The sequence below is a fragment of the Helianthus annuus genome, chromosome 5 (genome assembly GCF_002127325.2).
Source record: "Helianthus annuus cultivar XRQ/B chromosome 5, HanXRQr2.0-SUNRISE, whole genome shotgun sequence".
NCBI lineage: Eukaryota > Viridiplantae > Streptophyta > Magnoliopsida > Asterales > Asteraceae > Helianthus > Helianthus annuus.
In genome coordinates, this window is record NC_035437.2 from 151,284,575 (window position 1) to 151,299,015 (window position 14,441).

Below are 14,441 nucleotides of genomic sequence, written 5' to 3' on the forward strand. Positions count from 1 at the left end.
ATTGGAACAGGTGTGGATGTTTCCTTTGCATTTCTGATTCAAGCTCCCATGTGTATTTTGGTCCTCTCTTGGAGTCCCACTTTACTTTGACCAGAACTAACCTTTTATGTTTGAGGTTCTTGACTTTTCAGTCTTCAATTTGTAGAGGTTATTCTACAAACTTAAGTTGTTCATTTACCTCTATATCCTTAAGAGGTACCACCAGTGATTCATCGGCTAAGCATTTCTTGAGATTTGATACATGAAATACATCATGTATTCCTGCCATTTCTTCTAGCACTTGTAGCTGATAGGCTACGGGTCCTATTCTTCTAATAATCTCAAAAGGTCCAACATACCTGGGACTTAGCTTTCCCCGTTTGATGAATCTCACCACTCCTTTCCAAGGAGAGACTTTTAACAATACTTTATCTCCTACTTGAAATTCCAACGGTTTGCGTCTGTTATCAACATAGCTCTTTTGTCGATCACGTGCTGCTTTTAGTCGTTCCCTGACTTAAATGATTTTGTCGGTTGTTTCCTGCACTATCTCTGGTCCGGATAGTTGCTTTTCCCCAATTTCTGCCCAACAGACTGGGGTTCGGCACTTTCGTCCATAAAGTGCTTCGAAGGGTGCATCATTGATACTTGTGTGATAACTGTTATTATAAGAAAATTCTATTAAAGGTAAGTGATCGTCCCAATTTCCTCCGAAATCAATTACAAAAGCTCTAAGCATATCTTCCATTGTCTGAATCGTCCTTTCGCTTTGTCCGTCCGTTTGAGGATGATAGGCTGTGCTTAGATTCAGCTTGGTTCCTATTGCTTTTTGGAAACTTGCCCAAAAATGAGAGGTAAAACGACTATCCCTATCAGATACAATTGATAAAGGTATTCTATGTAATGAAACTATTTCATTTACATACAATTTAGCTAGTTGTTCCATGCTGAAAGTTTCCTTCATTGGTAGAAAATGAGCTGACTTGGTTAACCTATCTACAATCACCCAGATTGTATCATTACCTTTTCTTGTTTTGGGTAATTTGGTCACAAAATCCATGGTTATCAATTCCCATTTCCACACGGGCATTTCTAGTTGTTGCAGCAATCCTGAGGGTTTCTGATTTTCAACTTTAACTTGGGAACAAGTTAAACATTTAGAAACATAAGCTGCTATATCCTTCTTCATTCCTATCCACCAGAAATTTTTCTTTAAATCCTGGTACATCTTATCACTTCCTGGATGCATCGTATATTTAGATTTATGGGCTTCTTCCAATATACGGTGGCGTAGGTTTCCTAATTTAGGTATCCACATTCTTTTCTTATGGAATCTCCAAATTTCATCTGTTCCTTGTTCTAATTCCTTAATCATTCCATTTAATTTTTCAGTATCATCCTTGATTACTGATCCTTGTGTTTTTCTAATCTTATCATTTAAATCTACTTGTAGATTTAATTTAAGAGAACGTACTCTTTTTGGCTTCTCATGAAATTTTCGACTTAAAGCATCAGCCACTACATTGGTTTTTCCTGCGTGATACTGGATATCACAATCATAATCACTAAGAATCTCCATCCAGCGTCTTTGTCTCATATTTAACTCTTTTTGCCCGATAACATACCTTAAACTCTTATGATCTGTGAATATGGTAAACTTACTACCATAAAGGTAATGTCTCCAAATCTTAAGGGCAAAAATTATGGCTCCTAATTCTAGATCATGGGTTGAATAATTCTCTTCATGATTCTTAAGTTGTCTAGATGCGCAAGCTATAACCTTTTGGCGTTGCATTAATACACATCCATAACCTAACTTAGAAGCGTCACAATAGACTACAAAGTCCTCAGTTCCTTCTGGTAACACTAGTATGGGTGCATCGGTTAATCTTTGCTTAAGAATTCTAAAAGCTTCTTCCTGTTTTGGTCCCCTTTCAAACTTAATGGATTTATAGGTTAATTTGGTTAAGGGAATGGCTATTCTATAAAAATATCGAATAAATCTTCTATAATAACCGGCCAATCCTAAGAAACTTCTAATCTCGGTAGGTGATTCAGGGGTTTTCCATTGGGTAATCGCCTCGATCTTTGTTGGGTCCACATGAATTCCTTCATGATCGACTAAGTGTCCAAGAAACTATACCTGGTCTAACCAAAACTCGTACTTTGAAAATTTAGCGTAAAGCTTTTCCTTTCTTAATAGACTTAAAAGGGCGTGCAGATGCTTTGCATGTTCCTCTTTACTCTTAGAGTAAATGAGAATATCATCAATAAAAACATTTATGAATTTATCCAAATATGGCTTACATATTCGGTTCATCATGTCCATAAATGCGGCTGGGGCATTGGTTAAACCAAATGGCATGACAGTAAATTCATAATGGCCATACCTTGTTCTGAATGCGGTTTTAGGAATGTCCTTTTCCTGTACCTTTAGTTGATGATATCCTGATCTTAAATCGATTTTAGAGAAAAATCGAGCTCCTTGCAGTTGATCGAACAGATCATCGATTCTTGGTAATGGGTACTGGTTCTTAATCGTGACCTTGTTCAATTCACGGTAGTCAATGCACATACACATTGATCCATCCTTCTTTTTGACGAATAAAATAGGTGCTCCCCATGGCGATGTGCTTGGCTGTATGAATCCTTTCTCCAACAATTCGTCTAATTGTTTCTTCAGTTCCTGCATTTCGGCTGGTGCCAAACGGTAAGGTGCTTTGGCAATCGATGTCGTTCCTGGTAGTAGGTGGATTCTGAATTCAACTTCCTTGTCTGGCGGTAGCCCTGGCAATTCTTCTGGAAACACATCTGAAAACACATCTGAAAACTGAGACACTACTGGAATGTCTTTTAGTTCTTTTCCTTTAGTGTTAGTGATTATAGAAATCAAATACACTATAGATCCTTTTCTTATATAACTTGCAGTTTTCATCAAAGAGATGAATTTCGTGGATCTAAATGGTTTATCTCCTTTAATTGTGATCTTTTCACCATTTGGTGAATTTACTTGGATTGACTTTTGATCACATAAAATACTGACTTTATTGGCTATTAACCAATCCATTCCTAACACAATATCAAATCCTGTCAGATTCATTGGGTAAATTGCAATAAATTTTTGATTAAAAATTTCTATTCTTGCCCCTGCAAGATTTTAGAAATCCTAACGGTTTCTCCATTCGCGGTCTCTACTAGACATTCTTGTGGGAGTTTAGTTAATGATTGATTAAGGAGTTTGCAAAACGAAGTATTGATAAAACTTTGGTTTGCACCAGAGTCAAATAATACTTTAGCAAAAACATCATTAACTAAAAACGTACCGGCTATTACGTCCGGAATCATTTTGGCTTCATCTGTAGTCAGAACAAATGCTCTAGCATTTTTAGTGTTCTTGTTGTTTGCAGCTGGAGCCAATTTCGGACAATTTTGGCTTGATGTGACCTTTTTCTCCACAATTGAAGCACAGTCCATTAGTAGGTTTTCTTCTGCAGGTTTCTTCCTTTTGTCCTGGTACTTTGCAGAAATTGCAGTAAGTGGAGCATTTTCCCGAATGCTTCTTCTTGCAGGCTTTGCAGTATGGTGCAGAGGTAGAACCTACATTCCTACGGTTGGAATTCCCAAAACAGAATTCTTGGGTAACTCTTTGGGTTAGGTTTCTCCTCTGGTGTTCTTCTCTAGTACGGATTAATTCATCTGTCAAGGTATTTGCTAGTTCTATAGCTTCTTCTATGGTTTGGGGTCTAGCTGCCTTGACTACATGCCTAATTTCTCCAATTAATCCCCAGATGTATCGGGAGATTAATACTAGTTCAGGTGATGCAAGGGTTGGTACTATTCTAGCATATTCAAAGAATGTAGTAGTATAATCCTTACTATCTACCCCCGGTCATTTTAAGGTTCAGAAACTTATTTGCTATCTGTTCCTTTTCATTGGGAGGGCAGAATTTCCTTTCTACCATATTTTTAAATTCCTCCCATTCCATTTTATATCCCCTATCACTTCCTCTTGACTGGAGGATAGTGTTCCACCACTCTAAGGCTGAGTTCTTAAACAGATTAGAAGAAAACATTATTTTATCTTCTTCAGCACACTTTGTTATTTTTAAAACAGCCTCAGTCTTTTCTATCCAGCGTAGGGCTGCAATGGGTCCTTCATTGCCCGAGAATTCTATTGGTTTGCAAGACCAAAATTCTTTATAAGAACAACCATATGGCATGGTTCTTCTTCTTTTGGGAATGGGCACTTGAAATACGGATCCATTGTTTACGCTGTGTTCCGGTTCATTTGGTCGCTTATTGCTATGCCTACTTCTATTTTCTGCTTCCTTAACAGTTTGGATAATAAATGGCACTGCATCTATGATTCCTTGTGCCACTATGTGTTGGATGGCACTATTATCCACTTGGTTTCCATGGTTATTGTTGTTTGGATTCTCATTATTCAGATTATCGTTATTCGGGTGGTTATCATTCTGGTTTTCGTTGTTCAGGTTTTCCTGGTTCACTTCGTTGTCCATCTGAATTTTAAACATTGCTACTGATGTGTACAAAATGCAACATATAAATTACATCAATTGTGGCATAAAACTAACCCTTTTTAGTACTAATATTGGAAAAAAAGTGTGTTTTTGTCTTCCTTTTGTATTTTCAGGATTAAATGAGCTCAAATGAACAAAAGAAGCAAAAAGGCAGCTAAATCTAGCATAAATACAAGAAAAGGAACAAACGTGGCATGCCCGACCCCCCGACAGCATCTTCCCAAGCAAAAACAAGTGAACAGAAGACTGAACACGCCCCGTGCTCATTGAGCACGGGGGCGTGCCCAAGTGTCAGCAGAAAAGACAAAGTTGTAGAAGCTTCTTTCACCCACCACGGGGGCGTGCCCACTGGACACGGGGCCGTGGTCAACTCTAAGATTCGCAGAATCTGAGGAAATCTTGATAGTACAGATACGCTTCTACACACGGGGTCGTGCCCAGCGGACACGGGGGCGTGGTCAACTAATGCGGACAAACTGCAATTAATGAAGAAAGAGAAGAGGGATGGACACGGGGCCGTGCCCAATGGACACGGGGCCGTGCCCGAGCTTATGTTCAGGCTATAAATAGGGGTGCTTGGCTCACTTGCAAATCATCCCTTGGCACACCACCTCTCTCACACTTCACCCACACTCCACCACCACCACTCCACCATCATCCACCACCATCATCCATCATCCATCATAGAGTGTGTGAGTCGTCTCGGGATCCAAGATTGATCATAGGAGTTCTTGACAATCAAAGGCCATGTTTGCCTAAGTCTCTTACATCACTTGGTGAAGACAAGCATTTAGTGTAATACTTTTTATTTTTAATCTTTTCACACTTTTTATTTGGTTATGTATTAATAACTTTAATAACTAGTTTCATATGTTGAAGGTGATTCTTCCTTATCATTTGTCCGTGGTGTCTTGGCATTATTTTACTGTCTATATAAAATAAAAGATTTTCACCATTCATATCTCCACGGTCTATATGGAGATATGTTGGCTACCTGGTCGGGGGTTAAGGGAAAGGTTTGGTAAGAGTCTTGCCATTGTTCAGTGTATAGATCCTGCAAGCACCTGGGTCAAATTTAGTAGGACCTCCTTCAATACCCAATGGTATTGGATGGCGGGGGTCCAAACTCTTTGATCCCCTCATATGTAAACTACTATTAAAACTTTAACCCGGCTACTTAGGACTGTATCCCTGCTGACTCAAACTACTTAGCCGAGGGTAACGTCACCTTCAAAAGAGGGGCCTACCACATTTTGCATTAATAACTTAATTAATTATCTTTCAATAATCTGACCCTTTAGGATTGTATCCTTGCTGACTCAAACTACTGAGTTGAGGGTAACGTCACCTTCAAAAGAGGGGCATACTACAATAACTAAGATAATCTCTTAAAAAGTGCAAAAGTGCGGAAATAATCAAAGGTTACACTAAAGGCGAGTCAGATCCAAGTGATTCATCTTGTCTATCTGTTTTTATTTATTTTATTTTTATTTTCAGCATTTTAGTTTCTATTTTCTAGTTTAAAACCTTTTTCCTAAATTTTTGATTTGATTAGACGTTGAGGATAAACCGGTATTAAAAGCTCTTGTGTCCTTGGACGACCTCAGTATCTTACCAACACTATACTACGCTCATGATGGGTGCACTTGCCCATATGTGTGTTTGGTGTTAGTAAATATCGTGTTTTATAAATTTAAAACTTGACGAAAGTGGTTAAAAAGGGCTAAAAATATATATAAAAATATATCACACCACACACGCATCAGTGACTTTACTCTATTCATATAATATGCATCTATTACACACCAGTACTGAAATTAAAATTACAATACTGACTAAAATTTAAAGTTACACTATTATTAATAGACATCCGTAGTTTTTTTTTCATACACATACACACATATTTTATTATTATTATATTATTATTATTATTATTATAACCTTCTTTACCATCACTCTTACGGATATGGATTCATCCAGAAATCCATATTGCGCTCGTCGTACTTCCAGACGAGTCGCTCTCCGACCTGTCTCATTCGCTCACTACTTTCTAGAATTTCCTCACCAAATGTCCTAAGTTCTTGTACATTTTCTGCACTCATTGGGGGTGCAGGTTCTAGGACTGGGTTCAGAATCTGGGGTGCGGGTTCCTGGTATGGAGGTGTAGGGGCCTGAAATGGGTAAGGATTTTCTAGAATCTCCCTAATGAATACATCATTATCGTAATAGGGATCTAGAGGGTCTAACCCTGGATAGGCTCCTAGGTTTTGCATGGGCATGTCTTCGTGTATCGGGTAACGTTGCACATAATCCCTGTTGTAGTCCCACCATGGGTCGTAATTTGCGTCTAAGGGATTTGGTGCGGGTATCCTAGGTAATTCCTCCGGATTAAAATCATGCATTTCTACTTGATTTTCAGGGTTTGCTATCTCCATTGGTTGGTCAGGAATTGGTGGTTGTGGTTGGAGTGCTAACATTTGCTCCAGGTTAGGGTCAGCTGCAGTGGTTGCTAAGATGTGGATGTCGGCTATACCCCTATTAAGCATATCCTGGGCATAGGCATCGGTTTCTCTTTTAGCTGCGGCTAGTGCTCTCTGGTCTTGTAACTTTTTCATACGCTTTCTACGCTCGTGTGCTCCCCCACTGAACCATCCCCTCTTTTTCTGAGGAAATGGCTCTTCAGATTGAGCCTTAAATACGAATATTCCTTCTTCCGTATCAGCAGAATATCCCGAGAGGGCAGGCTGAGAAGAGGCACCTTCGCTTCTAGGCGAACCAGACAATTGACGGTACGCGTTAGATGGTCCTTGGTCGCTCATACCGTAAACTAAGGTCAAATAACACATAATAATAAAATACAATTATGCACGTATTCCCGTAATTTATTTCCTAACAAATTGAATTTTGGTGTCAGCAGAACACTTCTGTGGCTGAATTAGTGGCTTAGCTCTGATACCAACTTCTGTCGCAACCCCCGTCCCCTTAACAAACCCGGGAACGGGCGGCCGCGACCAGTTTCGGTGGTATCCTGTTTTTATCTAATTTGGCAGTGGATTTTACATCAGGACCGTAGTTAGGAAATATTTTATCAGAGTAAAATACCACACTTTCATAATATTAAACACATGGGATAAAACCTAAGTCTTCAGTACACACATTTTCATAGGAATAAATCCTGTTTTTATTTAAAAACATCTATTTCTTTTAGGTAACTTTATTGCCACTTTTTCAAGCCTTCAGTGCTGTCAAGCTGGCTTCTATTTGGCTTTCATATTTTGTTACCTGAAACGCGTTTAAAAATATTTTGTCAGTGGGAAATACTGGTGAGTGAATCCCAGTTCTATCAAGTTTTAATAAAAACCATTGTACAGTATTGAGGGCGATCTCGCAATTACATTTGTTTCCAAGTCATATCAATTACCACCCACGGTACTGTCAGACCCGACTTGTGGAAAAGTTACTCCTCGCAAGACAGTAACTAATTTTGTATACAAAACCCCAACATACCGACGATAATTGTATCCTTACAAATACTCAATAACTGCTTAATATATAATTAATCGTGTGAGGTTTTGTAAAAACAGTTTACAAAAAGGAGATTACTCACATTGTTGTCTTAGGATTTTCAGTAAGGATTTCCTGGGAATAATCTATAAATTACACAAATGCACACATGTTAGTATAATAACCCATTTTAACATTAGCAATACCCTCCCCGAGACGACATTCCAACGTCTACGTCGGGCAGAACCACGACAGCCGTTATGGAACCCTAGATCAATCGGGCAGAGTATCTAATACGTATCCAGGTGTTATGATACTTACAATGGAGCAGAACTTCGCTATTTATGGGGTATTATGCCCGAGTATAGTGTATACTACTTGAAAATTGAGAGAAAGAAAAGAAATTTGAGCGAATTCGACTGAAGGCCCTTCGTCTCAATTTATAGTGTAAGGCCCGCATTTACGTCTAATAAAATGACGACCAAAGGACACTAGAAACATAAACTTTTTAAGAGAGTCCAAGCTTTTCATAAATTTTAAGTGATGATATCAATAACATTTGTGCACTAATTTAACAAAATTTGGGCATGACCCGTCCATAAGACGAGCATATCTCTGTTTTTAACCATCTACAAAACGAGTAAGTCTACAACCCGTTCGACTAGACATGACTAAAAACCATAACATCAGTTGTTAAAAAGTGCAACGACTAACAAGGTTATACAAAACAAAATTTTGACCCAAAACATTAATACAAAATAACGGAAGCGCTTGATGGTCATATTGTGTGCATATGCTCGCTCCAAATTGCCAAGTCGCCTAAAGTGAGGATTTACCTACATCAACAACAAAACTTTAAGAGGTTAGACTTGCTAACTATTTCAATTTAGAACTCTTAACATTCCGGCTTCATCCCTTTACATTCTTTCCTTTTCATTTTTACATTCGGCTACCCATTAAACGGGTCTAACATATATTCTCATAAACGAGATGAGACATACCATTCATAACCCGATAACATCGGGTTATTAACTTTCAACATACTACATTCATTCAATCCGTATAACGGACCTAACATCATACATTCTTCATTCGTAATTACTTTCATGACTACCCATACATGACAGGTTGAACCATTCATTCTTACTTGACTAGTTCGACTTACTTAACTTATACGACTTTCATTTACATAGCCAAATCCACAAGGGATTTGCTATCTACTTATTAACCATTGTAACTCAATGTAGCTAGAAATTTTAATTCATGAACGTTAGCAAAATATAAGTATAGTTTTGTATGCACAATGGAACATACCTCGGTCTTGTGTGCCTTCTGTTTTCCTAGTGCTTGTACCTTCTTCCTTCACGCCTACATCACAACATTCATTCATTCATTTAGTCCATCAATTTTCATTCTACCATTTTCCATGTTACCCGAACATTAATCTCTTAAGCATTTCATCAAACACTTGGTAGGCATCATAATTAAGGTACAAGGTACAAGTCTATAAAGCACATCTCTTTTAGTTCATCATCACACAACATACATACTTATTCGAATTAACATAACTACTTCCTCCTACATCAATTTTATTCATCATTCATGAATCACAATAAACTTTCTACATCAAGGTTCTAGTTATATGATTTTATTCCATCATCTTACACTTACTAGCTTCTTAACAAGTGGGTTTTTACTATAATTATAGCAATTCATCAAAATCAAACATAATTCCTGCCATTATACTCACCCCACTCCTTAATCCTAACTTAATTTCACGATGTTCTTGACATGCACTCATGCTTGGGTTAATACCCACTTCCTACAATTCGACAATTCATAAAATTGAACTTACCCTCTTCAAGAATCAAGTTAGGAGCTTGAAATTTACTGATTGTGCTTTTGAATCTCTTAGAATTTTTATAGAAATTGATGGAGTGGATGAAGCTAGGGTTTCTCCTTCCCTGCTCCTGTTCGATCGACCAGACCCAACACACATCCACTGTGTGTGGGTTTTTGATCTAAATTCTCTTTTTAACATTTAGTTTTGGCATGTTGCACCTTTGGTCCCTCAAGGTTATTTCCTTATTTAATTTAGGCAACACCCATTTTTTTTATTTGATATTTACATTATGTTTCATAAACTAAGATAAGCTTTTTAAATAAATTTCTTTAACTTATGCCTAGTTGACATTTTTGAGGTGTTACAAGTCTACCCCCTTAAAAGAGGTTTCGTCCTCGAAACCTGGACACATAACATTTTAAACGTCTACATACCAAAAAGAGAAGGGTAGTGCTTCCTCATTTCATCTTCCGCTTCCCATGTAAGTTCCGACCCCTTTCGGTGTTGCCATTGAACCAATACTTGTCTAACGGATTTGTTGCGAAGATTCTTCACCTTAACGTCTTTAATGACTATTGGCCTTTCGACATAGTTTAACCCCTCGTCCAACACGATGTCATCGAGAGGCACTAATGCTATCTCATCCGCAAGACACTTCCTCAATTGTGATACGTGGAAGGTATTGTGAATCCTGTCTAGTGTAGAAGGTAATTCTAATCGGTATGCAACCCTTCCAATTCGAGCTAAGATTTTAAACGGTCCGATATAACGAGGACCTAACTTACCCCGTTTGCGGAAACGGATTATGCCATTCCATGGTGATACTTTCAATAGAACATAATCTCCGACTTGAAACTCGATAGGACGCCTTCTCTTGTCCGCATAAGCTTTTTGCCGATCCTGGGCTGCTTTCAGTCGAGCTCTAATCAAATCAATCTTTTCATTCGTCACCGCTATTAAATCACTTGGCGCAAGTTCTCCCTGTCCAACTTCGCTCCAACACACATGAGTTATACATTTCCTCCCGTATAATAGTTCATAGGGAGCCATTTGAATACCACTATGGTAACTATTATTGTAAGAGAATTCTACTAGTGGTAAATGGTCATCCCAACTTCCCCCAAAGTCTAAAGCACATGCTCTCGACATATCGACAAGCGTTTGAATGGTTCTTTCTGACTGTCCGTCAGTCTGAGGGTGGTAGGCGGTGCTAATGCGTAACTTTGTGCCCACACTTTCGTGAAACTTTTGCCAGTAACGAGAGGTAAACCTAGTATCCCGATCTGAGATAATTGATACGGGCACTCCGTGTCGGGATATGACCTCATTCATATATATTTCCGCCATTCTCTCGGAAGAGTAAGCCTCTCGAATAGGTAGGAAATGGGCATTCTTTGTGAGTCGGTCTACAATTACCCATATCGTATCGTGCCCCTTTTTCATTCTAGGAAGCTTGGTCACCAAATCCATCATTATTTCTTCCCATTTCCACACCAGAATATCCAATGGTTGTAATTCCCCGTATGGTTTTTGATGTTCCGCCTTTACTTGGGAACATGTTAGGCACTTCGCAACATACTTAACAATATCACGTTTCATACCAGGCCACCAATAATTGGTCTTCAAGTCCCGGTACATTTTAGTAACCCCGGGATGGACTGAATACCGTGACTTATGAGCCTCCTCGAGTAGAGCGGTCTTTACTTCGCAAAATCGTGGTATCCAAATTCGACCGAATCTTGTTTTGAATCCGGCCGAATTTTCTTCTAATTTATCAACTATACCTTTCATTCTTTCTTTCTTTGGGTCTTCTGCTCCAAGCGATTTTATTTGGGAATCACGTATCATATCAAGTAATCGTGGCGTAACTATCATCTTCATGGATGTTACTCGAATGGGAGACATATACTCTTTTTGGCTTAACGCGTCAGCTACCACGTTCGCCTTTCCCGAGTGATAAAGGATATCGCAATCGTAATCTTTGATAAGTTCTAACCATCTCCGCTGCCTCATATTTAAGTCTTTCTATTCGAAGAAATACTTGAGGCTCTTGTGATCCGAGTAAATTGTACATTTTGCACCGTAGAGATAGTGCCTCTAGATTTTCAAGGCGAAAACTACTGCCGCCAATTCTAAGTCGTGAGTTGGGTAGTTTCCTTCATGCGGTTTTAGTTGTCTTGACGCATACGCTATAACTTTTCCCCTTTGCATTAAAACACACCCTAAACCTTGATGTGAAGCATCCGAATAGACAACCAGATCTTCCGTTCCATCTGGGAGTGTTAAGACCGGAGAACTAGACAACTTTTCTTTTAACACGTGAAAGGCTTCTTCTTGATCTTTGCCCCACACAAACCTTTCCTTCTTCCTCGTCAGCTTCATTAAGGGTAATGCTATTTTTGAAAAGTCTTGTATAAATCTCCGGTAATAGCCGGCAAGGCCTAGGAAGCTCCTTACTTCAGTGGGAGTTTTTGGGGAAACCCACTTCATTACTGCCTCAATCTTCGATGGATCGACCAAGACACCTTTCGAGTTTATTACGTGGCCGAGAAACTGCACCTCTCTGAGCCGGAAATCGCATTTTGATAATTTTGCATAAAGTTTCTCCTTACGGAGAACCTCAAGTACTTCAAGCAAGTGTCTTGGATGTTCAGTCTTGCTTCGTGAGTAGACTAGAATATCATCTATGAACACGATCACAGATTTATCTAGCATGGGTCGGCATACCCGGTTCATAAGATCCATAAACGCAGCCGGTGTGTTCATCAATCCAAGGACTAGACTAAAAATTCATAATGCCCATATCGGGTTCTGAACGCGGTCTTTGGAACATCTTCTTCCCGTATTTTTACTTGATGATACCCCGAACGCAGGTCTATTTTAGAGAACCAACTCGCCCCTTGTAGTTGATAAAAAAGATCATCAATTTTGGGTAAAGGGTAGCGGTTCTTCACGGTCAGCTTATTTAATTCTCTGTAATCGATGCACATGCGCATCGACACGTCTTTCTTCTTAACAAATAAGACAGGCGCTCCCCAAGGCGACACACTCGGGCGTATAAAGCCCTTATCTAGCAGATCTTGTAATTGTGTCATTAACTCCCGCATCTCTGTGGGAGCCAATCTATAGGGAGCCTTCGCAACCGGCTTCGCACCCGGATTCAATTCGATTCGAAACTCTATTTCTCGTCCGGGAGGGAGTCCTGGTAATTCCTCCGGAAATACATCCAGAAATCCGTTCTCGACCTCAACATCTTCAAGCTTCGGGAGGCTTTGACGAGCGTCGACTACATAAGCTAGGTATGCTCTACTCCCGTTAAGTACGTATTTAACGGCTTGAACAAGGGTGCACAATTTTGTTTCCACGTTTCTTCCCCCTTGAATACTCAATTGCTTTCCACTTGGATATTGGACAAGCATTACTTTATTTTTACAGTTAATTTATACACAGTGTCGTGCCATCCAATCCATACCTACTATCATTTTAAATTCCCCCAAAACCATAGGTATGAGGTCGATATCAAATTCCTCATCTTCTATCATGAATTTGCAATTTCTACAAATCTCGTGTAACACATAGTTCTTACTATTGGCTGTTTCCACTTCTAAAGGTATCGGCATTCGTTCAATCTTAAATGAAGGATGTTGCACGATTTCATTTGCAATAAACGACATAGTGGCTCCGGTATCGAACAAAACATAAACCGTTATGGAGTTTAATAGAAAGATACCTGAAACCAGATTCGGATGGGACTTGGCTTCTTCGGATGTGATTTGAAACATCTTCCCTTTTGCCTTAGAGCTTTCTTCGTTCTTTCCCTCCTTCTTTGATCCTTGTTGGAGTTTAGGACACTCCGACTTAACATGCCCTTTCTGGAAAGAATTGAAACATGTCTTCGGGTTGCTAGGGCACTTGTAGGATGTATGCCCTTCTTCGCCGCATTTATAGCATCCCTTCTTACCCAGAAGACATTCCCCAGTATGTAGTTTCCCACATGTCTTGCACGGAGAAATACCACCCCTTGACTTATCCTTCTTTCCGTGGTCTTGGAACTTTGCTTTCTTTGACGGACTTGAACTTGCCCCCTTTTCATTCGATCTCTTTTCACCTCGTTCTTCTTGCCTTTTAATCTCGATTTCTCTATCCCGTGCCAAATTGATAAACTCATCAAGGGTTTCACATTTCGAGGGAGTGATGAACTCCCTAAATTCTGCCTTTAATATGCCATAAAAGCGATTGATCTTCATTCTTTCAGTCTTCACAAAATCCCCACAGAATTTCATCTTATCCATGAAAGTGTTTGATATTTCGTTTATTGACTCGTTTTTCTGTCGGAGGCGTAAGAAATCCTCCTGAATCTTATCAATAGCTGACTAGGGACAATGATATCTCATGAAGGGCTCCTTAAATTCTTGCCAAGTCATCATTTGGAGTCTATCCTCACCTATTTCCTTGCTATGCGCATCCCACCAATCTTTCGCCTGAACAGTGAGTTGACCAGTAGCGAACATCACCTGGTCTTCCTTATCACATTGGCTTCGTATAAATACCGCTTCTATATTTGAAATCCATCT

At 39.3% G+C, this 14,441-nt stretch overlaps 1 protein-coding gene across 1 annotated transcript; it reads right to left on the reverse strand.

Annotated features, from left to right (window-relative positions):
- Nucleotides 1-13,307: 13,307 nt before the first annotated feature.
- LOC110943940 lies at nt 13,308-14,159 on the reverse strand. Its single transcript, XM_022185670.1, has one exon. It carries the CDS (start codon nt 14,157-14,159, stop codon nt 13,308-13,310), a length of 852 nt encoding a protein of 283 aa, XP_022041362.1.
- Nucleotides 14,160-14,441: the final 282 nt, after the last annotated feature.

Bases quoted from the DNA above. Each gene is read 5' to 3' on its own strand.
- LOC110943940 (XM_022185670.1), bottom strand. From the start codon at position 14,159: ATGGATAAGATGAAATTCTGTGGGGATTTTGTGAAGACTGAAAGAATG.